Below are 27447 nucleotides of genomic sequence, written 5' to 3'. Positions count from 1 at the left end.
CCTCCTAACATCAATGTTTGACTATGTGCATGGAGTATTACCAATTAGGGAAGATCACCTGAGCTTTAGTGTCTAGAGCTCCATTCCATCAGCATACTTGATTGATTGATTGATTGCCCACATGGTTGAACTCAGTTTCTAGGTTAACTGAACTGATACCATGTGACTCAAAGCCCCCACCCTAAATCACATGGTTGGCCTTTCTGGTGTAGACAGCTTGGACTTATAAACAGACACTACTATTAGTTATGACATAGATTACTTCTAGAAGCATTTTTGTAACTGTTGATCAAAAATAAATTAATTACAAATTTAAAATATAATTACTGGCAGTATCAATATTTAGTCCTAAGACATATAATTAATGCCAGTATCACTGCTTAGTCCTAAGACATTCATGGGCAAATGATACTGGTAAGAAAAAGGATGATATGTCGGGAGTCTCCTTACTAGTGTTGGATTTAAACATCTGAGGGTTTTTTTGCATTGAGTGGGGTGATTAAATTTTTGGAAAGAACCAGTTTGTTTTTAGTGCCACTGAGTCAAATTTTTGCACCATCCTCTCCCCTTCCAGGCTATATCAGACAGTGAGTGGCCAGGTCTTTCTTCACAGTTTGGCCTAGATTTCAGCATCACAGCCACAAGTAGCCACCACAGTATGATAACTGAATGGTGTGGTTCCCTGACCAGGAAACCAACCTGGGCCACAGAGGGGGGTGTTCTGAATCTTAACCATTAGACCACCAGGGCTGGCTAAAGACAGGTGGCAGTAAGGGGCTTATTATACCATCAGTAAACTTTTACTGAGGGCTTCCTTTCAGTAAGGTAACTTCCAGACAGACAGTTGTCCAATTTCTCATGCATCTGTTCCAGACCACGTGGGAGAAAAAAGGTGATTTACAAGCTAAGGCACAGACTTATTTGATTCAAAAGAGTTTATTCTAGATCTGTAAAGTCAGTATTTTCAATTCTAAGCCCTGTGAAGATTTAGATTGTTTTACATACATCATTTAAGTCCAAACTAAGCCCTATTCTTTCTGCTGAACTTATTTTTAAGTCGTTAAAGTAATGGATGGTCATTAAATAAATGGAAAATAGAAAAAGAGAACAAATAGTCCAATGTCCCATCCATCTTCTTTTCTAATTTTAGGTTTTGAAAATGAAGTTTTACCTCTGTTCTTTATACTCCATATAGTTTACCTTTTCCCACTCATTATTATATGTGTTCTTTCATATTATCATACATTTTTTAAAAACATCATTTTAATGGTTATATAGTAATCCTTTCATGGATACAGCATTGTTGATTTAATCATTTGACTTTAGTTTTCTATATTTTTCTCAAACAATGTTTTTGTTTGTTTGTTTGGTGGGGTAATGCACCAGAACGCCATTCCACAATCTTTTTCTCAAATTTATGCAAGCTGATAGAGTAATCCAGAACCTTTCTTCTAAAAGATGTCAATTGCTTGTATGACAAAACACATGTATTTACATATGAATTAAATTTAATAATCAAGTCAAATAGGTTTTCTTACTTATATGTAATTTTCTTTACCTTGACAAATTCCAGGAAATATTTAATACTATGTCTCATTTGTATGTTTAATCAAATTGAGTTTTCAGAAACTTTGCACATGAAGAAGGAACAAAAACCAGTGTTGTCTAGTAAGGGTCAGTGACACTTGTCTTGGTCAGTGTGGTTTGGCCTGAGATGGGCAGTCACAGAGTCAGAGGATTAAGGATGCCCCTGTTGATTCTGCTTCCCAAAAGGCATGCAGTGTGGTTTTAATCTCAGCTCTGCCTCCTAGCTGGTGGCCTGGAGGCCTCCACCCTCTCTTCCTGATGTTACTGCTTTGCTCTGTAGGTCATTCCATCATGACCTCCCTCTCCGTCAGCCTAGAAGTGCCTGACATTTCTCCTCTGTTGCTCAGTCTAAATCCTTCTCTCCATTCTCCCAATATTGGCAGAGTTCTTGGTTCTGAAGCGAGGTATTTCTTTCCTCACATGAGGCACAGCTATCTGTTCTCAGTTCCTTGCTGTGCTTCTGGAGATGATATCTCTGTATTTAGCTTCCTCTCTACTACAGCTTTTCTCTCCCTAGGAATTTGGCACCAGTTTCTGAAGGCTGGACCAGAAGGCAATCGAGTGATGCATCTCACATTGCATCCAAATTGTCCTCTCTTTCAGACCTCAGCCCCTATCCATAGAACAAGCCTGGGCTCTCCCTTTCCCTCCTCTGGGGCTGGACTCTTTCCCCATCAAGCACATTGCCTGTGAGAGGATAAAGGAAGAGTTTCCGTTCCCCAGAGGCTTCAGGGTCTCAGGCCCAGAGGCTGGCTGTTAACATCTCCCACTGGCCCTCCCGTGATGCTCCTCAGTCCTCTTATGGTTGTGCTCTAGTGAGCCTGTCTACAGCCTACCCTGACATGTTTAGACCTGTCTGAGTTCTCAACTCTTCTACTCCAGCTAATGCTCTGGGACCCTCGCTCCACTGATTTAGAAATTATTAGACCCGATTATTTTTGTGTTAACATTAATTTTTAAAATCTCACATCACTAAATCTCCATTGAGTTTATTTTTCAAATTCATTTGTGTACCAAATTACAATTTAATCAGGAAACTGGTCTAATACCCTCTTGAAAATGTGATTAATCTCTTTGGAACGTTGCCTGACAAAGTAGATGTTTTCTGTTTTTATTTTATGATCACTGATCTTCCTGTGCCCTTTATGAGGAAAAGTGAGTGACAAAGCAGACAAAGGGAAGGCAAATGGCTTTTTAATTATTTTAATACAGAAATTTCATTGTTCTTAAAAAATCTTTTCAGAAACTTTTACTAAAGCTTTTATGTACTATGATAAAATACGGCATTATAAAGCAAAATGTATGGTAAAAACTATTAACAAAGCCAGTAATAAAAAGAAGTTTAAAAAGCTGTTAGGGGAGTGCAAATACGGTATGAAAGAAATTGATTTGGCTTTAATTCCATCCATCCATTCATCCATGCAATCATTGAGCTTCCACCTGATGCCAGTTGCTGTGCAGGGTATCAAGGATGTGAAAATGAGAAAGGTACGGTATATGCCCCAGAGGGATATATCATCTAGAGGGGATAGAGGTGTGTCAAGAGGTGTGACAGACACTGTTGGTGCCCCAGGTCACATTCCTTTGTCCACCTCTGACTTGAGCTGTGGTAAACAGTAACCATGTACGTTGATGGCTTCTACTACTAGAGTCTACTGACTTCCTCAGCTTTACTACCTCAGAGATTTTCCCGAGCCTACTCTATTGCCAGTGTGTGTGTGTGTGTGTGTGTGTGTGTGTGTGTGTGTGTAATTAACACCCCTGGGAAAAACCCAACCCATGGCAGGCAGGAGTTGGTGGATAAATGTCTCTGGCTTCCCATCCTTCAAAGGATAATTATAAGGAACATTCTACATGGTTCCTCTGAGGATCCCTACTGGTATTGAGCCCCAATTACCCACAATTATAAACTGTTAATAATTCCTCCTTTATTAGCTTTCTTTTTTTATCTGTGTTGTCCTTCCCTCTTGCTTCCTGGGAACACACCCAAATATGCTACTTGTACCTGAGTTCCTTGTCACTTGCACTCAAAGTCCTGCTTTTGGCAGAACCAAATTCTTGTATTACCAATACAAAGTAATAATTTCTATAGATGATAAAGATATCAATGGAGTTCTCTTGTTCTACAGAGGATGGAGCAACTAATTTCTTGGGTAGGAGTTGCCACGAAAGACTACAGGTCAATGCAAGAGTCAAAAAATAGGAGAAATTTGAAATTGGTAGCTGAAAAATAAGGCTCTCCAATTTCTTTCACTATAGCTCAATATGAGATATATAGTCCTGGGATGATAGTATGGAGGCTAATTTGCATACCTCCTGTTATTTGAGTGAGTTATATTTGCCTGAGCCCATTTGAGCTTTTTGGAGGAGTCAATGATGAGACAAGTTGGAGCTAATGCCCAGTCCTAGGACTAAGCAGTTTTTTAGGACAAAGAATAGGAACAGGTCTATGCTTTGACCTTTGAAACCATCCCCTGACCAGGGAGGATGCTTCAAGGTAGGAGAATGTTAAGATGCCTAGGCTTGGTCCAGGGATAATGGTTGTGGTCAGGCATGAAAGGACAGTTTGCTGGCACGCTGCATGGTGGCTTTCTACTGTCTTCTAACCAAGCTCCCAGGGGAACATGCGCCAGGTTGTTACCAGATACAAACACAGGTTCTTTAGCCGCCACACAAGAGGGGCCAAATAAAACTGGAATACCAGGCTTATGGCAAGGGAAGTGTTTTTTTTTTTTAAAGATTTTTATTTTTTTCCTTTTTCTCCCCAAAGCCCCCCGGTACATAGTTGTATATTCTTCATTGTGCGTCCTTCTAGTTGTGGCAAAAGGGACGCTGCCTCAGCGTGGTTTGATGAGCAGTGCCATGTCCACTCCCAGGATTCGAACCAACGAAACACTGGGCCGCCTGCAGCGGAGAGTGTGAACTTAACCACTCGGCCATGGGGCCAGCCCCACAAGGGAAGTGTTTTTATTTTGGGTGATATCAGCCAGGAAACAAGAAGCAGCCCTCAAATTCATCTCATCTCCCCGAAAGATGGGAGGCCAGGGGTTTTGAAGGTTTTGAGGAATGTGGCTGCTTGTAGGGAGGAGGAGCCTGAGGCCTTGCTGGCTGGTGCTTTCCCACCAGGCTGTGTTTGGCCTTGTGAGGCTGCTTTCAGGGAGGAGGATGGTGAGATAAGGGAATCCACAGGTGGCTGTCCTTGGTTCTCTGCCTCCGTGGTGGATGGTGGATTCTGGTGCCAGAAAGTCAAGGAGTAAGCAGGGAAAGGGGATGAGTGCTTTGGTTTTACCCCCATACATGCTGGGTTTAATGTAGGGCAACTGATATCAGGGCCAACATAAAGGTTCCATGAGAGAGGGGCTATGAAAATTAGAAGAGAGAGTCAAAAGGAAAAGGTATAATCCATCAAAGCATTGTAAAAAACTAAAATAATGAGAACCTCCCTGTGGAAGGCCCATCCCCCAGCAGAAACCAATGCCCTGTCTAAGACCTCTGGAGAGTATGAGCTTTGAACAGGTTCACAGTGGTGTTAATGGGAGGGAACAATGTCCTCCCTCAGCTCCAGAGCCTAAAACCATGCCAAGAGGTAGGCAGAACCATCAAAGTTCCTGAGGTCACAAATGGAGGGAAACCAACTGAGGCGGCTGCCAGTCGGTCAGAAGTACGAAGTGGGGATGAGTGAGAGCTCTGGTTCTCAGACCCAGAGAGTATGGATATAGTTATCCACACCCCGTCACTCTTTCTCCCCAGCCATCTGGTAGTTGGATACTGGCTTACAATGGATTACTTAACGAACCAACAAGATTATGCCTCATCTCTAAAATAGCCAACCTGGAACTCTCTCCTTGGGCAATATAATAAAGCCTAGTGTGGAATGCAATGACAAACAGTAGAAAACCTCAGGTATGAGGCCTCTGTTTCTCATACTCATTCTTAAAATAACTTTCAGATTCATTTCACCTGAGTTCCCATTTTCTCATTTGTAAAATGGAGATAATAATACTTACCTCCTAAAAGTATGTTGTATAACAGACAGTGTCTGCTGAGCCTCCAGCATCTCAGGGCCTGACATAGCCCAGGTATTCAGGAAATTTTAGCTGTCTCTCTCTCCTCCCATAAGGTAAGGAAGAGAGTAGCGATTAAAAATAGATCTGATTTCTTTTTTTAAATTGTCAGGATTAAAGAGGGAGAATCTGAAAGTAAACTTTCTTTCCTTAAAGACCTAATAATCAGATCTGGAGTATTTCTTTTGGGAGATCAGAAAATGGGTTAGATTTTTAAGATTATGTCTTCTCTTACAAGAGTCCCCTGAAGATTTTTGCCTAATTTGCAATTTAAGAATTGTAAACTGTCCTTACTTTTAAGACTTTTATGAAATTGCATAGACATTGGGTAATATCAGGGATGACTGTATAATTCATAGTTCATGAAAAAAACAAAATCAGTGTTCTGAAATGTACCTAGATAAAAATAATAGTTCTCTGTCTCTTCACACATAGGATCCAAATAGTCATAGGACTGTAATACTTATTGTACTTATATATTACTATATATATTTATATATTTTACTATTACTATATAATTTACTGTACATACTATATATTATATGTATGTAAATTATATATGTATATATACCATAGTGTGTTATATACTATATAATTTACTATATAAATTATTTATTTTACTATAATACTATTCTACTTGATTTTAGTTATTTTTTATAAGATTTTAAATATGATCACTGATAAATGCTTCCTTAATATTTAGGTACACATATATGTGTGTGTACATAATGTACATGTTTGGGCAACAATGTCTGTCTTGCAAAATGAGGATAATTTCATCATAATGCTCTTATGCAGACTCTTCCAGGAAATAGAATGAGCTCTACGGTTAGTTGCATCTCATTGGCCCACATCATCTGAAATGCTTCCATGGTCTTTCTATGAGGTCATCGTTTAGAATTCAGAATTTGAGTCCAGAAGATTTTGTCATAGTAGCTGCACAATTCTGTTTATATTGACTACTAAAATGTTTGTTCAATATCGTATTTGGGCCTACTGTGACCAAAGATGTTACATGGCAATCCCTTTTATAAGCTAAGAAATCTTAACAGTAAACGCAATTATTTCTTGAATACTTTCTTTGAGCAGAATGCTGTGCTAGGCTCTGTGAACAATATAAAGATGAAATTTCTCCCTGCCTTCAGAAGCTCACATCATGGAGAGAGAGACAAATACATTCATTCACTCCAAATACTGAAAGCTACCATATTTGGTGGGCAGGTACTAATAACTTTATACCCGTAGGAGATGATATATTATGAGTTCTATAACAAAGATACAGAATTGTTTTAGATACTATGGGAAAGGAGGGACAAATTTGGATTAGGGATAGCCAGTAAGGATTTATTCAGGATGTGCTATTTGAAATTGTCTATGAACGATCAACTGGATTTTGACAAGTAGAAATTGAGTGGGAGAAGTACACGCTTGGTAGAAGGGACTGTATGTGCATGTATAGTCATAGATAAACTGAGACTCAAAATATACATTTATTTTTGTTATGTTTATTGTGTTCCTGTACTATGCAATACTTTCATCCAATGAATCATGAAAAAAAATGCCACTATGATGTAATTAACTGAAGGATACTCAGACCATTCAGTCTCTCGAAGAGAATATGATCACAGGAGAAAGGGTGATTACTTTAGAGACAGCTTATTGGGCTGGGGTTGGCTTAGGTGGTGAGCTTGGAAGGCAGTGACCTGGATAATGGATGGTGGTGTGACTCTATCTTGCAGTTCTATAGGGCAGAAGTCCAGCATGGGTCTGATTAGGCTAAAATCAAGGCATCAGCAGGGCTGGGTTCCTTTTTGGAGATTCTAGGAGAGCATTGTTTCCTTGCTCATTTAGGTTGCTGGCAGAATTCACTTCCTCATGGCTATAGGACTGATGTCTCCACCTCCGTTCTGGCTAGCAGCTGAGGGCTGTTCCCAGCTTCTAAAGGCCACACATGCCTTGGGTTATGAACCCCTTCCTCCATCTTCAAAGCCAGCAACGCTTCTGCCTTCCCCTTCCACTTCTCAAGGTCCTTAACTTTAATCACATTTGCAAAGGCCTTTTTGCCATATAAAGTGACATACTCACAGGTTCCAGGATTAGAGCTTGGACATCTTTGGGGGACCATTACTTGGCCTACCACACAGTGCCTTCATCTCCCGTGATGTCTCCTGGAAGTGTAGCCAGTGGCAGAATAGAGGGCTACAAATGCTCCTGTTGGGGTGTTGTTGCTATCAGTAGCCACTCACAGCAGCAAACCTGGGTCCTCTGCGAGAGATGATGGATTTCCGTTCTAACCCAGCAGTGAACTTAGAGCCCAATGAAACTTTCAAGGTGAGAAATTTAAGTTTCTAACTTGACATTTTCTCTACATTTACCAGCTGTATGCTAGCCAGTATAGAAAACGAGGAATTCAGAGTACAGCCCCTGCCTAACAGATTCACAAATTCAATTTGTTAGACTGAGGGAGAAGCAGCATGATAATGGTATGAGGCAAACCCTAAGGACAAAAGAAACAGAGCTAAGGAGGAGCGAGCCACTGCCACAGGTTAACAGGATGTTAGGGCTGTCCAAAGGACCCGGGATACCACTTAGTCGTGTTCTAGGCCTTTTAGGAAAGTCTCTTGGGAACAGACCCTGCCCTTATATCTCATCTACTGCTTTATCCCCAACATCTAAAACCTTGTTCACCACTTAGTCGGGGCTGAATAAATACTTGTTGACTGACTAGTGTGGGAACTCAGGTCAGAGAGGTGAAGTGATATGGTCAAGGTCACACAGCTAGCTTATGGCAGAGCTGGATCTAGAAACCAGTTTTGATTCTTCATTCTTTGTTCTATCAAATTTAGGAAGACAGTTCCTGGAAAATGAACTACTCCGACAAGTGAACCGTCCTGTATGCTGACTCTCTCCCTTGCACATAGCATTTCTTCTTCCTATATGAAACATTACCAACCAAATCTGTCAACTTAATGTCTGAAACGTGAGGCAAGAGACCCGAGTTCTTTTCATAGTGTCTCTATGCATTTCCTTTGTAACTGAGGCAAATTACTTAACTTGTCCAAACTCAGTTTCTTCTTCTCTAATGAGAGAGGCTAAAGTTCCTTTCAGTCCTGATGTCCTGTGATTCTAAATTTCACGAAAGCTGATTAACAAACTCACCCATGGACCATATGACTGCATCTCCTTATATCAGTGTTGTTGAAGCACGGGCAGTACATCACCTCTATCACAATCACCCGGGCTCCTTTTAAATATGCTGATTTTGCAACTGTTAAAAAGAATAAATTAGATGCACAGTTGTTGATTTGCAGGAATTTCCATTAGGCCATGCTTCTCAACCCTTTCTTTTCTATAGTCATGGTACACACAGAAAGTGATAATGTTTATGTGGTGTGCTGGGGTAAGAGACCTTAGACCGGCTCTTGGCCAATGTACATCTGACTGAGAGACTCTGCCATAAGTCTCACTGGGTGAGAATAACACGTTGCAGAAAAACATATATACAATCCCTTTTTTTCAAGACAATGCCAAAATTCTGTATGAGTGTATATAAGTATGTCTGCATGAATATATAGTATATGTTTGTATATGATTATATAAATGTTATGTGCGTGTAGATATACAACACTATAAGAATATTGAAGGGAACACATTAGGTTAACATAGAGGGAGAGAGGAGGAAAAACAAAAATTAAAAATTTTTTAAAAAGATGAAAACATTGGTATGTACGCTATGAATCCATTCATGCATTTATGTAAAAGAATGTATTTGTATATAAAGACATTTAAAAAATAAAAAAACACAGATCCAGGGCCGATACCCTAGCTCCCTTAAAGCCGAATCCCAGGGACAAGAGCTGTGGAGAGGTGGGCGTCTGTCTGCATCATCAACAAGTATTCCAAGTGGTTCTGTAACAATGAAGTCTGTAAATCTTTGCATTAGGTGCTAACATCATTAGCTGTAAACATAGCATAGTTGGAAATTTCCATCCTGCAGTGCAGGCTCAGCTGATCCTCATTGTCTTGGAACATAGTAGATGCATAATAAACAGCTGCTGAGTATTTGAGTCTTTTGGAGGACAGGTGGAGGGAGTGAGGGCCAAAGCGATGAGGGAAGCAGGTCAGCTGGACAAGGTCAAGCTCAGGAGAGCTGAGAAAAAGCAACTAAGAACAAGGGGCTCTGCCCGTTTGGCATTTCAAACATTCAACAATATTTGTTAGGCACTAAATACATGCAGGACACTTTTCTATGTCTGATTTCATTTAAGTCTTAAGTAACCCCTTACAGAGACAGAGAGGTGTATCAGAATTGGGATATGGACCTGACGCTTGTTTTGAGCACTAAGCTGTAAACCAGCCTCCAGGCAGCTGCTGACGGTAAGATGGTGAGCACAAGATTGTTCCCTCTTTTTCACATTTGGAATCTTGCAGCTCTGCCATGATCATCCCTGTCTGTTGTCACTTAGTAGTTGACACTCCTAGTCGGCTGCCTAGAAGCAGCTCCCTTGTCACCTGGAACCCGCCAAGCAGAGATTATAGCAAATGTGGTTTTTTACCCCTAGCTTGTGTTTTCACAGTGGGGAGAAAGTATTTCCCAGGTGACTTTGCATAGTGCAAGCCCCCAAAAGGTGGACAAGGCTAAATCTAGTTCCTTCCAATTCTTACGCATCCGCCAAGTGAAAGTAATTCTCTTTGTAGCTTCATCTTCTTACGGCTTTTCTGTTAGAGCAGAAGGAAGATGCAAGTGGGGGAAGAGATGCCCTATCAACTTCAGAGGTGGGGTAACGAATGGTACATATACCGATTTTTCAGTAACCTCATCCCTGGTGTTTGGGAGTGAATAGGAAAAAATCAGAGGTGTATATTTTGCGCCCAAACGCCTGAAAATAAACAAAAACAGCATCTTTTTGTCATCCACCAACATTAACTCGAGACCCTTGATCTCTGGACTTATGCCACCCCTTCGATCATTTCTGGGGAAGTAGCCATTTTGCAGGTTCCGTGGGAGTGGAGCCGGGGCTGGATCCGGGTACTGAAGCCTATCTCTTTCCTAAATCTCCGCGGAGCCAGTCCGGACCGATAGCGCCGAGGCTGGTGTCCGTGACTTGGAAGCACCCTAGAGTCGGAGGGGCCGGAAGACGAGAGGCTGGGATTCCCCGTGGGGTCAGGGGTTGTGCAAAATTCATCAGCGAGGGCAGGGGCCCGGGGACGTCGTCTTTGGGAACCGGTGAGGAGCTCTCCGTCCCCCGCGCCTCTCGCCCGAGGCCGGAAGCGTGGGGAGCAGCCTGTTTCCCCTGGTGTGCAGCCTGCCTTCCAGGCTGCTGTCCCATCCTGGGGAAGTGGGGGTCCGTGTGCGTGCTTCTTGCTCACAGAGTACCACCTCTTCCCTAATCGCGCTCGGTCACAGGGGCGATTTTAAGTCGGTGATGGTACAGTCCCGCCCGGCCACACGCCCCGCTCGTCCGCCTGCGGAGTCTCAGTCTGGCCCTGGGCAGGAGGACGGATCCCCTCAGCTCCCAGCTCCCTCCGCCCCCGGCCCTACGCGGTCGTCGCCAAAGCCCGGAGCGCTGGATCCCGGCCCGGAGGAACGGGACGGCGAACCGGAGCGGCGCCGGCGGCCGGGCGGCCCGCGCACCGGGCATGCTCAGTGGCGCGGCGGCTGGGCGGCCCCGCGCGCTGCACCCGGATCTGCTCGGCGGCGGCGGCGGCGGCGGCGGCGGCGGCGACGTGAGCGCGCAGGGGGGCGGCGGCCTCGCCTCGTCTGTCTCCCTGCGCCTGGGTCGGGTGGGTGACGCCGAGCGCCGGAGCGATGTCGGACTTCGACAGTAACCCGTTTGCGGACCCGGATCTCAACAACCCCTTCAAGGTGAGCGTCGTCGCCAGCATCTCCCGCCTCCGGGACGCGTCGTCGTTTGTGAGAACAGACAAGTTGCTTCGCGCCCGCCCCTCGACTCCCCTCAGCCTCCTGGACAGGGCGCGGGGCCGCCGCACCCCGCTTGGGGGTCGCGCCCGGCCCGCGCCCCTCGTTTGGGTGTCGGAGTGGACCCGGCCCGGCTCCCTGTGCGGCCGCCAGTCCCCACGGCCCCGGCCGGGAGGGTCGTGCGCTCGCCGGGACTGGGCCCGCGCCCGGGGTTCCGGCCCGGCTCCCGGGAGCGGGGAGGGGAGAGCCCGGGGCAGGTGGAGCTGTCACCTGCCAGGCGAGCTGGGCCGGCCGGCCGGGCGGGGCCGGGAGGCGGCGGGGGGCGGGGGGCTCGCCCTCGCTGGGGTTGTCATGGGGACCCGCGGCGGCTGCGAGCTGCGTGCGGTGATGGAGAGGCGAGGGCACCGAGAACGTTGCAATTAAAAGACAAAAAGGTTGTGTTTCTATTTTTTAAACTTGTGTTGCGCCCAGATAACCCCCCCCCCGCCACGGCGTTGCCACTTCTCCCCCTCCCCCCACCATTAGGGTGAGGTTGAGGGTACTGATATCAAAGCCTAGGTTAAAAATAAATAAACACACCTGAAAACAATAGTGCACGTGGACCACCATCTTCCTACCTGGCAGCCTTTCGTGAGGCCGGCGACGGGATGTTTTCCAGGCTCCTAGTGCGTCACCGGTTCTCCGGGCCACGCCAGGATACCATTTCCCCCGGGAGCTGCTTTCCTTCTCGGAGTCGCCCTCATCACCCCCAGCTTGGGAAGGGCTTGGCGCAGAAGTGGCAGAGGCAGGCGGCTAAGATGTTCTTTATCTGAGCTTGAATTAATGCAACATCTAAATAAATATCTCTTAAAAGGATTCCGGAGCAGCAGCTGCCTAGCACGTGTGATTTGTTTTCAACTGTTGAAGTTAGCAGTTTTTAATTTCCCCTGGATGTGTGCAATAGTAACTTTAATTTGTAGTCACCCAAAATGAAATACTAACTTTAATTTGTGGTCGCACAAGTGTCACTTCTGGCTCAGTGAGTTTACGTTTATTCTTTTTACTCCTGGTTTTATCCCTTAGGAGGAATCCTGGAAGAGGGAAAATCCGTGTTCTGTTTATTAACCTGATAACTTCGTGGAGGATTATCTTAATAAGTGATCCCGGTTATTATTGACAACTTGACTCTGTGGAAATGCAGGATAGCCTCAGTCACTATTCCTTTGCCCTTAATGTCATTTAAGACAATTCTCTACAACTGGCCTGAAACTTGCGGGTTTTTACCGATGATATGGTTGCACTTTAAAGATAATTTTTTCCCCCCAAGTTTAGTATTCTGTCATTCCATGTGGAAAATCAGATTATTCTTAAATCATCGGTATTCTAAAGAGACATTTCATAAGTTGCCAAATGGGTGTTATTTTAAAATATTTTGAAGGTATAACATTGAGAACTGTTACCTTTACCTGATTCAGAAAGTTCGTTGATGCTGTTTATTCACCGTCTGTCTGACAGTTTGGCTGTCCATTTCATGGCTCATTTTGTATAGCTGGTTCCCTTGTTAGGGCATGACCCTGTCGTCTTCTTAACCTAGACTGCTCTTTTTTGACATCCAATGTTGCCTCGATGCCCTGTTTTTCTGCCATATGTAAGGTTGCTGTAGTAATTCTAAACCCCAAAGTAGTTTTAAATACTCATTCATTGTGGCATAAAATTAGAAATCTTTTTCTTTATAAGTGGATGCACCAAGACAATGATTATTCAAGTTTATAAAATGCTTTAAGAGGTGGCTAATTTAGACCTTAAGACTTGGCTGTACACATTCCTGTTTATGGTCTCTCCCTGTTTTGGTGACCGTCACAGCTCTGTGTATCTGACCTTTTTTCTTTCCATTTGTGTCCAGCTGCCCTTCCTCTTCTCAAAGTAAAGCTTTACATCTATAGCATATTCTTTCTTCTTCTAATTTTGGCTTCCTGCTATGTAAATTTCTTTATTGAAATAGCATCTCTGGTCCTCTCTACTTAAATATAAAAAGTTCCTATATTCATCTTTGTGTTACGTTATGATCATTTTTCTTTTCAAATCTGTTATTTTCAGTATTTGAAGTATTTCGATATTAGAAAATAAAGTTCATGTTTTCAAAATATATATTTCACATTTGGCATCCATCCTAATTTCTTCTTGATTAAAGATTGATTTCCATTGCTTTTTTGTTTTTTTAACATTTCTTTCCTTCACTTTAATGTTAGGAACACTTTTGCCAGCATCTTCATTTGAGCCATGTCATGAAAATAATTTCTGAGGATGTCTCCTTAGATAATGTAACTACAGTGCTTTACTTGATTTTTATTAGCTGTTGTAAAATCTTTTGCTGGATTCAGTTTATTTTTGAGTGCCTGCTTTATCCTGTTGGTTGTGATAGACTCAGTGAATGAGTTTATGGAATTTGAATAGTTTTCATTGTGCATCAAGAAACTTGGAATAACTGGAAATGTGTACTAATCTGAAAGAAAATAAGATTAATTATATGGAGTTTTTGAGAATCCACTCTTGAATTGTTATGATGCAGTTTTTTGGGGGAAGATTAGCCCTGAGCTAACTGCTGCCAATCCTCCTCTTTTTTCTGAGGAAGACTGGGCCTGAGCTAACATCCATGCCCATCTTCCTCTACTTTATATGTGGGCATGGCTTGCCAGGTGGTGCCTTGTCTGCACCGGGATCCGAACGGGCGAACCCCGGGCCATCGAAGTGGAACGTGCACACTTAACCGCTGTGCCACCGGGCCTGCCCCATGATGCAATTTTAAAGCCAGAGAGGAAAAATATTTTCCATGTAGTCAAGATGTATTTATTAAAAAATTGCTGTATGTCCTTTGTTCTGTTCAGTTATTCCTTCATTTATTCAATAGATATTGAAGAAATATGTACCCTTAAGGATTTAGTCTAACATGAAGATAAACCTGCTTGCAAAGTGAAATAAAAGCAGAGTTCAATAACCAGCAGAGATCAGTAATAAAGGCTTTATGAGTCAGTGTAAGTGCCACAATGAGTGCAGTTTGTTTAGAGGGAAAAATTAATAAGTGGTGAGAAAATCTTCATGCCTTCTAATATGCTCTAGCATATTGATATGCTAATTGATTGAATTAGAGAATTCATCTTGGAAGTAACATTTAATGTGATTTTTAAAATAGAATCAAAATTTTAAAGCTGGGAGAGGAAAAATTTGAAATATATTTAGTCAGTCTCCTTTTGTGGATGAAAAAAGCCCAGAGATATGATATTTCACATTTGGCAACCATCCTAATTTCTTGGTTAAAAACTATCTGCTTTCCATTGCCGACTTGCTCACTGTCTTACATCCAGGTGTGGGTAGTGCAGGACGGGCGTTAGAATTTAGATCTCCTGATTCCTACTGCATTACTGATGGCACTGTACAGCTGCCTTAGTTGCATTTCTGACACTGAAATTCTTGTTTTGTATTTGGAGCTTGTACTTGAGGCTCTTACAGAGAGACAGCAGAAGATAGTATTTAAAAATTTTGGCTCCAGAGTTGAAAAAAACAAAAACAAAAACAACAAACCTTGGGGACTGGCCTGGTGGTGTAGTGGTTAAGTTCGCATGCTCTGCTTCGGCAGTCTGGGGTTCTCGGGTTCAGATCCCAGGCGCAGACCTAGCGCTGCTTGTCAAGCCACACTATGGCAGCATCCCACGTACAAAATAGAGGAGGATGGGCACACATGTTAGCTCAGCAACAATCTCCCTCAAGCAAAACGAGGAAGATTGGCAACAGATGTTAGCTCAGGGCCAGTCCTCCTCACACACACACAAACAAAAGAAAAACCTCTGCATTTGACCCTGGCTTTGTCACTAACCAGCCATGTGGCCTTGGAAAGTTACTTAGCCTCTCTCTGCCTCAGTTTACTAGTCTGTAAAATAGGTCAATAGTACCTTCTCATAGGATTGTTAATAGGATTAGATAAGCATACATTTAGCATGCAGTAAGTGCTCAATGCATGCTGGCTTTAATTAGATAATAGTAGTAGTAATAATTCAAGGAATTGCATTTAATTATAGTTAGCCTTATTATTCTTAGCTTATTAATTTGGTGAAGTTCATGTTCCTTTGGAATCTTCTAGAGTGTTAGTAGTAGCTGTTTGGCAGGTCATAGTTGAGGAATCCAGGCCAAAAACAAGGTGGTTTGCCTGAGGACATCCTGGTAGACTAGACTCAGGTTGTCTGAAATCGGGTGCTCTTGTCGCTACACGTTCTTCCTCCCTAATAAAGGAACTCGGTATTAAAGTTGAACACAACGTCCGTTTTGTTTTGACCTCAACAATTAATTTTACTCTATTTACATAATCTCTTAAAAATGGCCCAGAATTCAGCATTTTTGTTATCTTTTAAGTTACAATAATTTCAGTGGTATCCTATTAAAGTTGAAAATTGAAAACCTTGTCACTAAAAAGTGACCCATAATTCAAGGGTGTTATCCATTTCGATTTCATTTACAATAAGTTGATCTCACCCCTCCCTTATCCATTTAAAATTTAAGTCTGGAGACTGGATAGCACCAGGAAACGATTTTGAGGATTTCTTCTGTGATAGTCTAACTTTGCTAATGTTGTCTTTCAACATTAATCTGAAACGTAGTGATCGTAGTTGTGGTCTATGGCATTTGACATGCATGCCAACTGCATGAGTTCCCACTCTCTTTTCCTTAGGTTGATATTTTTTAAAAGCATCTATTGAACTGCAGATTATATTTCATCAAATTAAGATGCATCATTATTTACCACTCTCTCAGTTATCTATTGCTTTATAACAAATAATTCCAAAATGTAGTGTCTGAAAACATTTCTGTTATTTGAGCTAGACTTGGCTGGCAGTTTGTTTGAATGTTCCTGCCTGGAGTCACTCACGTGGCTTCAATCATCTGCCAGTTTGACTGGGGCCGGATGGTTTAAGATGTCCTCATTTAAGTATCTGGCAGCTATCTGGGGCTGTCAGTAGGGGCAGCAAAAAAATGGTTTTCTTTCGTGTGGCCTCTCTACCAGGAATAGCCTGGGCATTTTACATGGTGGCAGCAGTGTTCCAGGAGGGCAAGAGCCAAAGCTGCAAGGCTTCTGGAGTCATTTCACTTCTGCTGCATTCTCTTAGTCAGAGCAAGCCACAAAGCCAGCCCAGATTCAAAACACAAGTGGGGAGGATCAGGCTCCACTTCTTGATGGGAGGAGCTGTGTCTCTCTTGATACAGGTCTAACTGAAAAGATACACCCAGGATAAGATGGTGAGACAGGTACAGGATAACCTCAGCAGACACTCCCATTTAGATAGGGGAGGAGTGGGAGGCACATAGCAGTTGCTGGTCTGTAGCAAGTCTGAAATCCAGCCATGCTCATGTTGTCAGGGTCCCCTACTTTGTGGGCAATGAGAGTTCCTTGATTACGGCCCAGTTCTACTACCTGGAAGTCTTTCCCTAATCCATTACTTTCTTCGACCTTTGGCTCCACCCTCTGAGAAGTCTTTTTCTGTGAGAAATGACTCCTGTTGGCAGTTGAGTAGCATTATGTCTGCTTCCTACCCACTGAAAGTCGGGAGCTCAGAAGTCTCTCTTATTTTGAAGTGTCTCTCTTCCTTTTAGTCTGGGCTGGTACAACTCAACAGTTTCTTGTTAATCTTATCAGGGTTTAAACTGTCCCTTGAAACACATCTGTAATTCTTTTTGAGATAGTCTTCTTTACTTAGGGTGGAGTGTCAGGGTGTTATGGATCCAAACTCTTAAGATACTTAGACAACCTGTTGGCTAGGTTGAGCATCTCCTATGGCCAGTGAACGCTCTCAGGCAGGTACAGGGGGAGGCTGCTAGTGTGGGTGGGGTACCTCTCACAAATGCTCCATGACAAAACTAGTATTTGAACACAGTTTTATTTTAGTGCCATGGCTTTAACAGTAATCAAAATTGAGATGATGGTGATTGTGAAAAATTTTGAAAGTAAACTATTGTTTTGCTGATATTATTAAAGAAAAAGTTTTTTGGAGTACAATTAATATTTAGTAGTGCTGAATACAGATCTAGGAAATTTATTGGATATTTTCTCAATATGAATCACCAGTGTGATGTAGTTCCTGAAAAATATATATTGGATTAATGAAATTTGTGACCAGTTCCTAAAAATGAATCTACAATATTCTGTTCTTGTCTATTCCACAGGTATTGTCTGTAATTCCAAGTGCATATTTAAAAAGTGGTTTGAATAAAGTAGGATGTACCCAAAGAAGAAGTCAGAATGGTCATGGGTCTGGGATCAAGTCCTAGGAAGAATAATTTAAGTTTAAATTACTCAGTGGGTTTGGTCTGTAGAAGGCTAAAGAAAAATGTGAGATATTCAGATACTTGAAGGATTCTTAGATGAGTGAATAAACTTGTTCTTTAGAAAAAAAAATCCAAGGCTAATTGGCACAGTTTACATGAAGGTAGGTTTTGTCCTAACATAAAGATTTTTAAAAATCTCTTAGAGTAGCTGGACAGTGCTTTTTTGGTATGGAGTTCCCCAGCACTTGAAGAAATTCAAGCAGAATTTGGATGGCCTATCAGAGATGCTAAGGTAGAGACTTCATAGATGTTTTTCTACTTTGAAACTCTGTAATTGTTAGATTTTTGTACCTGTATGGACCATTTTGCAAATGCATAAATTCTTTCTCATTTTAATCTGTTGGATATTAGGATTGAGTCTGATCATCTCAGCTAGAGAGAAGGCTTTATGTTCTAGGGGCCTGCTATGCTCTGAGTGCCAGCTTCTGCTGGGGGAACAGTGCTAAGTGGTTGCTTACATATAGGTACATAAAGTCAGGTAGTTGTAGTGGGAATAACCATGGAAAGACATGAGGAAAGTCAGATTATCTTAATCATGAAACTCTGGTCAGAAATCGTCTGACCGGAGCTCCTGAGGGTCATTTTCTAGAATTCCTGTCCCTTAGTAGAGCTGCTCTTGAACTACAAGAGATGTTGCCATGTCTTGAAGAATTCCAGACTCTGTGAAACCTGGCATCCTTCTTTGTGCTTGTATCTGTAAAATACCCTTCCTTCTCCCAGCATTTGAGGTGACTCGAGTCGGTTTCTTTCGACCAGAATTGCCAGAAGATAAATGTGAGGTAACATTTTCTTGTCAAAACCACGGTAGAATTAAACCTGTTTTTAGACCTGATGCAGATCTAAAGGATAGAATACAAGTCTGTGTGATAATGTTAAACGTGTATTTAGTTTTCAGTGGTGGAATAGAGTAATGCAAATCCCACACTGTGAGATGTTCCCCAACTTTCAGCATGTGTGGGAAATAAAGGATGATGTGGAGTTGCTTGGATTTGACTTAGTGCCGAGTCCCCTTGCCACTTTCACTCCGTTTCATTTGTTCCTGCTAAGGCAGCCTGTACTGTCCTGAAGCTTCTGACTTCTCATAGCAGACCAGTGTTGGAACCCCTGTTCCCCTTCCCTGTGCCAGACCTGCCACAAGAAGTCTTTGTAGAACTACACACGGAGAGCAGCTCGGTAATCTCCTTCTCCCTGGCGTTGGCTTTGGGTGCTTTTAAGAATTAGTAATGCCAGTCCATCAGTTGATGGACGTTTGAAATGTTTTCACCTTTGGACTATTGTGAATAATGCCGCTATAAACATTAATGTACAAGTTTTTGTTTGAACACCTGTTTTAAATTCTCTTGGGTATGTACCTAGAGTGAAGTTACTGGGTCGTATGGTAACTATGTTGAATCATTTGAGGAGCTGCTAGACTGTTTTCCAAAGTGCCTGCGCCATTTTGTATTCCTGCCAGCAGCGTATAAGGGGTCCACTTTCTCTACGTCTTCATGAATGCTGCTTAGCTGTTTTTGATTCCAGCCATCCTAGTGTGTGTGAAGTATCTCATTGTGGTTTTGATTTGCCTTCCCCTGATGGCTATATGACGTTGAGCATATTTTTACATGCTTATTGGCCGTTTGTGTATCATCTTTGGAGAAATGTCTATTCAGAGCCTTTGCCTATTTTTAAATTAGGTTGTCTTTTTTATTATTGAGTTGTAAGAGATTTTTAGATATTCTGGATACACGTTCTTCATCCAGGTATATGATTTACAATTATTTTCTCTCATTTTGTTGATTGTCTTTTTACTTGTTGATGTCCTTTGAATCACAATTTAGTTAAGTCCAAATTATTTATATTTTGTGGCTTGTGTTTTGATACTGTATCTAAGAATCCTTTGCCAAGGCTGAGGTAATGAAGATTTACCCCTATGTTCTTTTCTAAGAGTTTTACAGTTTTGGCTCTTATATTTAGGTTTGCGATTCATTTTGTGTTAGTTTTTGTATATAGTGTGAAGTAAGGTCAAACTTCATTCTTAGGTGTGTGGATATCCAGTTGTTCCAACACCATTTGTTGAACAGACTGTTCTTTCCCTATTGAATGATCTTGGCACTCTCACCAAAAAATCTCTGTATTCTTTCTTAACCTATGTTTTTGCAAAAGAAATGAAATATTTTACCTAAAAAAGCTCTTTATATTTTATTCAAATGGTTCCCAAATACCTAGAGTATATATATTAGCTTGCCCAGTTTTCAAAATTGCCAGAGCTTGTGTTGCAATGGCTTGTAAATCTCTGATTGCTTCAATACATTTTTTAAAAAAATAACGTAATGTTGAGTTTTATGTTTGTTTTTAGAATGCAATTATGAACACGTTATCAATATTACCAACTTGATACTTTTTCTTTTCCTTAAAAGAAACACTTGCATTTATTTTACAGAATACAAATGAATCATTAAATACGTTTTTGCATGTGAGCAAAAATATTGGAACCTCTTAAACTAATAAAGTGAGGGAATAAGTGCTTATTATAATGTGGTGTGCATTTTGAGTATGGACGAGATCATTTAGTATTGGTGAGATCAAACTAGGAAGAAGGGATTTGTGATAGTTATACACTGATAATTTTAACTCAGTTGATGATAGAAGAAAAAATAAACCAGCTATTAAAGGTTTTTGCTTATCAAACAGTCAAAACAGTGCATATTGTAGAAACGTTATACACACAACAAATACTGGAAGTTTCCGCTTTTTCCAAGAGACATAAGCAATGGTGGAGAGGTATACATGCCGTTGGCAGCCGTTTTACCTGTGGGAATCCTCTAATGGTGGTTAGAATCCTTAAATGGTGATTTGGAATCTTTGTAGAAAGTAGTGAGAAATGACAGTGGTAGGTGAGAGGAAAAGAGCATCAGAAATACCGGCTGGTCATGGCCAGGGGCTGGTATCCCAGTGTAATTTTACCACCATTTAGCAGTTTTCCTAGATCTGTTGATGCTTGTTTCAGGTTGATTTAGTCAGGCTTGTGGTTTTATCTATGGCCTAGCGTGCCTGATTTTTGGCATCTCAAATAGTCATAAATTTTGGTGAATTGCTTATGAGTAAGCAGAATATTGTAAAAATGCAAATTAATTTATTCTCTATGCTTGAAAGAAGTGTATTACATGCTTTTTCTATTTGATTAAAACATTTTTAATGGAAATGTTTATATATGAATCTCAGGGGAACTTAGGCACCATTTAGAGTTGAGTTCATAAGAAAATGTTCTATGAACTCTGTATATTGCAGACAGTCATTTCTGTGTTCTCAGCCTGGTGTTAGGGGGTGTAGAGGAGGCAGCCGGTGATGTTAGCAGAGGTTTGTCTTCTCCTAGCAGAGAGGAGTAGGGTGGAGAGTGGCTCTGGAATCAGGCTGCTGAGATTTGCTTCTCCACCGCCTAGCCGACCTTGGTCAAATTACTTAATTTTTCTGCCTCCAGTATTTATTTATTGTGGTTTTTTTTTTTTTTTTTTTACATTTCTTATAGTTCCAGGAGTTTTTCTTTTGCATCAAGACAAAAATGGGAAGCTCTTAAAATAACAAACAGATAAAGGATATAAATAATGGTGAAAAATTATCTTTGGTTGCAACATGTGATTATTTATTCTCCTTTATTTCATCCTTAAATTGCCTATATTTTCTAAGGCAGACTCTAATTTTTATTAACTTTTAAACTTTTTGGTATTAACAAAAATAGTAACAAAAGCAAAACATACAAATTACTGGTTGTCTTACAAAGCTTAGGGATTTTAGAAGCTATTATATATCACAACTTGAACCGAGGGTAGTAATAAGGAGAGCTCTTTTTATGACAAATCACCTTGTGATATAAGTTTTGTTTAACTGTTGGACAGTTGTGTACTTGGTTGTCTAATGTTGGTGATTTTTGGAAAGGACATCTGGTGTTCTTTTTATTACAGTTGTCTGGTAGTTTATAAAGTTATGATTACTTTCAACGTCATGGGAAGCTAGCAGGAGATGACTGCCTGTCTCACATTTGGAACTGTGAACATGTCCCCCCCATGGATCTCTTGTTGTAGTGAATGCTTGGATTTGGTGGTGCTATGATTTTAAGTACTGACCGGGTGAGCTTAACCACCAAGTTAACAAGGGTAGGTTATTTATTTAGCCAGAATTTGTTTCATAAGAAAATGTTCTGTGAACTATACATTTGCTCTCCCATGGAAAACTACCTTTAAAAGTTGACTGCCTGTAAGCTAACCAAACTACTAAGACCTTTTAAAATTTGTTCACAGATCTTTGCTTGCCACATTTAGTGGTATTTGTTTGGTATTTCTGTCTTTAATATATTAAAGGAGAATGACATAAAACCCATTAATCTTGGTGGAGAACCACTATGTATGATAAAACAAAGTTTTTTGTATGAAAATCTCTTGATAGTTTACTGAAAAGTGATATTTAGGTGGGAGGACCCTGCTGTTCTCCCATCCCTAGGATATCAGGTCAGTGGCTCATTCATTAGTGGTCAAAGGTGATTGAACTCGCAGGTCGGTTGAACAGACATATGACCAAATATTTTCCTGTTCTGTGTGATCAGCCTTTTTCTTTTTTATGTCTGTAGACTTCAGTGCATTAATGTTCAATGCACCTAGCTCTGTTGGCTACCCAGTTTCTCAAATTTCACAAGAAATTTTGGTGATTTAGTGTGATTGGATGTTAAAGTATCCAATTTTAAATATTCAAAGTCTGGTGTCAGTGCAGTCCCTAATTGCTAGTCCCCCTACACCATCCCTCCTTACTTCTTTCCTGATGAGCATTTCTCTTTATTTGTGAGGGCAGTGAGTGATTCTGTATTTAGGTTTTGAAGACATGGATTTATAGTCAGTTGACAATATTTCTTCCAATAAATATTACATCTGATTGTATTTAAACAACTTTGAGATATAATTCGTATACTATACAGTTCACCTATTTAAACAGTGCGAGTTAGTGGTTTTTAGTATATCCACAGTTGTGCAATCATCACTACTACCAATTTGAGAACATTTTCAACACCTCAAAAAGAAACCCCGTATCCTTCAGCATTCCTTCCCTCCTTCCCCCCAACTCCTCCAACCTTAGGCAGCGACTAATATGCTTTCTGGACATTTTATATAGATGGAATCATATAATATGTAGTCTTGTATGACAGGCATCTTTCACGTAGCATAATGTGTTTAAGGTTCATCCATATTGTAACATGTATGAAGACTTCGTTTCTTTTTATTGCCAAATAATACTCCAATGCATGGATATCCTGCTTTTTATTTGTCCATTCACCAGTTGCTAGGAATTTTGGTTGTTTCCACTTTTCGTCTCTTAGGAATAATGCTGCTATGAATATTTGTATATAAGTTTTTGTATGGACATATGCCTTCATTCTCATGGATGTGTACCTGGGAGTGGAATTGCTGGGTCTTATGGTAACTGCCAAACTGTTTTCCAAAATGGCTGTAGCATTTTACATTCCCACCAGCAGATTCTAATTTTTTTACATCCTGCCAACACTTGTCTTTTTGATTATACCCATTATGGTAGGTGTGAAGTGGTGTCTCATTATGGTTTTGATTTGCATTTCCCTGATGGCTAAAGATGTTGAGCATCTTTTTATGTGCTTATTGGCTGTTTGTATATTTTCTTTAGAGAAATGTCTATGCAGATCTTTTGCCTGTTTTTTGATTGTGTTGTCTTTTTATTATTGAGTTAGGGTTCTTTATATATTCTAGGTACAAGTCACTTATCAGATACATGATTTGCAAAAATTTTCTCCAATTCTGCGCATTGTCTTTTTACTTTCTTGATGGTGTACTTTACAACAGGAAATTTTTAATTTTGATGAGGTCCAGTTACCTCTTTTTTCTTTTGTTGCTTGTGCTTTTAGTGTCATACCCAAGAAGCCATTGCCTAATCCGAGATTTACCCTTGTGTTTTCTTCTAAGAGTTTTACAGTTTTAGTGCATACATTTAGGGCTTTGATTCATTTTGTGTTAATTTTTGTGTGTGGTCAAAGGTACTGGTTGTCTATTTAAAGTTGCTTTATTTTTTAAAGTGTCTTTTTATTAAAGATGTAACTCATTTTGATATTATCTAAATGTTCAGTTTTTTTGCCCTAGTGATTGCTTTAAGAAGTCATTGGTTTGATTTTTTTCCACTGCTCTATCTTTAGACATATTGTCTTTTTTTGACTGGCTCTAGTTCATATCGCTCATATATGGTGCTACATAATAGAACGTGCAATTTGGAATAGCAGGATCCCTTTACTTTATTGGTCTCTCATAGCACTTGCCAATGGACCATCTAATTATTTTGCCTGTGGACTAATTTCTATTGCTTTGGTTAGATGATTAATGTGACTTTGGCTGGATCCAGTGGCATAACTTGAAAAATAAGCAAAGCATGTTCTCAGTCTTTATCAGCCATTGTTTAAACTGGTGAGTTTGCCAGTTTAATAAGGTCTTTATGGTTACTTAAAATAGTTGTGTAATTGCTGTGAGTGCATTAGAGATTAAAGTTTCAAACTCAGTTGTCTTCAGTAAATTGAAGGTGGAACAAGAGTAGGTTATTTTAGTCAAACGTCTATGGAGCTCCAAAAGCGGATCAGACACTGAAATAATCACTAGGGATACAAAGGTGAAGGAGTCCCTGATGTTGAAGAATCCACACTTTGGTTGGGAGACACAATGCATGATAAATACTTTGATGCTCAAGAAACAAGAATAGCACGTCTTTCTTTTTTTTTTTTATTTTTTTTATTTTTCTAAAATATTCATTCAACAAATATTCTTTGAGCACTTGCTGTGTGCCAGGAATTGCTGTAGATGTTAGGGACATAGCAGTGAACACAGGGGAAGAAATCTCTGCCCGCGTGAAGATTACAGTGTTGTGTGGGAAGCTGACAAAGAACCCAAATACATATGTAAAGTATAGAACAAGTTAGATGGTGAAAAATTCTATAGAGAAAAATAAAGCAGCAAAGGAGGCTGAGGAGTAGAGAGGAGAATACAGGTTTAAATGGGGAGGGCCTCACTTAGAAGGGGACATTTGAGCACAGACCTGAGGAAGTGAGGGAGCAATCAAGCAGAATCTGGGGGGTGTACTTCAGGCAGAGAGAGCAGCTAGTTGGTGCAACGGCCCTGAGGCCTCAGGCAAGAGTGGGAAAGTAGGCCTCATGTGTCAGTGAAGACTTTGACTTTCATTCTTTGGAGTTTCTCTTTTCAGACATTGTATTTCTCATAATCAGAAGTTCCATTCATATCTTTTTTATGTCTTCCATTTCTCTACACATTATGTACATGTCTTCTCTACATACTGAGCACATTTATAAAATTCATAAAATTTGCCTTTAAGTCCTTGTCTGCTAATTCCATACTTTCTGCCATTCCTCGGTCTGTTTCTGTTGACTGATTTTTCTTCTCCTGCTTAGAGTCATATTTTGCTGTTCCTCTGCGTACCTGGGAATTTTTTATTGGATGCATGATGTTTTGAACATTGTTTTATTTTATTCTTTAAAAATGTAGACATGAAAACTGGGGGATATGAGTGTTGGGCTGTGTTCTAGCACACAATTAAGCTACTTTGGATCACGTTGACCTTTTCAGATTTTTTTTTTGTCTTTTTTTTTTATTGAGTTATTGATAGGTTACAATCTTGTGAAATTTCAATTGTACATTAATGTTTGTCAGTCATGTTGTAGGTGCACCACTTCACCCTTTGTGCCACCCCCCACCCCACCTTTCCCCTGGTATCCACTAAACTGTTCTTGGTCCATAATTTTAAATTCCTCATATGAGTGGAGTCATATACAGATTATCTTTCTCTTGCTGGCTTATTTCACCTAACATAATTCTCTCAAGGTCCATCCATGTTATTGCAAATGGAATGATTTTGTTCTGTTTTGCAGCTGAGTAGTATTCCATTGTATATATGTACCACATCTTCTTTATCCATTAGTCTGTTGATGGGCACTTAGGTTGCTTCCACGTCTTGGCTCTTGTAAACAGTGCTGCAATAAACATTGGGGTGCACAGGACTTTTGGGATAATAGCACGTCTTTCAGTTTGCAGGAGAAAAATTTCCTGAGAAGGTGATGCCTGAGCTGTCTTGAAGGAGAAAGAGGAATTGGCTGGTATGTAGCCTCAGTTCCCCTAAATGCAGAGTCTGAGGCAGAAGGCTTATGTGTTGTTATAGTTCACCTCCCTTATTTTATAGATGGGGAAATTCAGACACACGTGTTCGTATTTTTGAGTTTACTCAGGAATTACAGAACTTGGACTAAAACTATTCCATGGACTGGCTTTAGTAAGGATAATGTGGGATGATTTCTCACAGTAACTGCCAAAAGTGCTGCTGGCAATATAAAATGGAACAAAGAAAGGACCAGACCTCTTAATTTCATTTTGACTGTGGGCTAAGTACTAGAATTTGTTGCTTTCTATATTAAAGTCCCTTACATAGACCATTAGTTATCTGGAGGAAATTTTAACCAAATTATGTTATGTTCAGAAATGAAGTTTTGTTCCCAAAGAATTCTTCCTTTAGAATGTAGAGTGTACTAGATTATGAAATGATGATGATTATTTTTTGGCATTTAATGCTAGTGTTAACATGGAAAAATAGTGCAACTTAAGGTGTGGTTTGTTGAATTTTAAGTTGCACTTATAAATCTGGGTGAGATTGCTTTAGTTGTTTCCAGTTTACTAAGGGCTGATTCAAGTCCATAAAAATTAGTTTGAGTCTCTTTCAGGTTTCAGTAAGACTGTCATGACTCTTGCATGAAAACGAATATCAGTTTTTCAAAATCATGAGTTATTGAATAATTCCTAGTGATTATTAAGCACTTCTTATGAGTTATAAAAATTTTGCTAACTACATCTTCTTTTAGAGTTTTGCTGAGATTTTTAATGGCTTCTTGTCCTTCCTTTTTTTTTAAAGGGGCATTTAGAAACTCTAGTAATTCTCTAGGTAAGTGAAATTCTATTTGTTAAATTCCTATGATTGTAGTAGCTCTGAGGAGTATAGTGTAGAAAAAATTAATACTCCAAAGGTTAGGCCTCTCATAGCCCCTAGCTTGGGACTTTTCTTGTTTACTCAGGTTGCCTAGTCTAGTGTACAATATTGATTGGATTAAGCAGAGCTCTTGAAGAGTATTTTAATTAAGTTTTGTGGAGCAATGCAATGTTTAATTCAGTCTTTTTCTTTTGAGGAATATTTGTATTCTTTATTACATTTTCTTCTAACAACTTAGTCTTTGGATTCAGATTTGAATTTGAATCCTGACCACTTCGCTTATTAGCTACTTGACTTTGGGCAGGTTGCTGAAACATCTCTGAGCTGGTATTCTCACCAGTGAAGGACAGGATATGGAGTCTACAGGGCTGTGCTGAGGATTACATGAGGCAATTAAAGAGCCGAGAATTGTGCTAAACTAGATGAATTCTCTTTCTCTCCCTGCATCTATCTTTCCTTTAGCCTTCTTTGATTTCCCATAGGCTTTCTTGCTAGAATTGT

At 40.5% G+C, this 27447-nt stretch overlaps 1 protein-coding gene across 1 annotated transcript in view; it reads left to right on the top strand.

The window, feature by feature from the left end:
- The first annotated feature begins 11248 nt into the window (after positions 1-11248).
- SCAMP1 (secretory carrier membrane protein 1) overlaps positions 11249-27447 on the top strand; it is an 82384-nt gene continuing 66185 nt past the window's right edge. The window contains exon 1 of the mRNA XM_070571553.1: positions 11249-11517. Within this exon, the coding sequence (XP_070427654.1) occupies positions 11461-11517 (57 nt within the window). The 5' untranslated portion in view covers positions 11249-11460. The remainder of the gene's footprint in view (positions 11518-27447) is intronic.

Source organism: Equus przewalskii, chromosome 13 (genome assembly GCF_037783145.1).
Source record: "Equus przewalskii isolate Varuska chromosome 13, EquPr2, whole genome shotgun sequence".
NCBI classification, from domain to species: domain Eukaryota; kingdom Metazoa; phylum Chordata; class Mammalia; order Perissodactyla; family Equidae; genus Equus; species Equus przewalskii.
The sequence above is the reverse complement of the archived record's forward strand: the minus strand, read 5'-3'. Positions and strand labels throughout refer to the sequence as shown.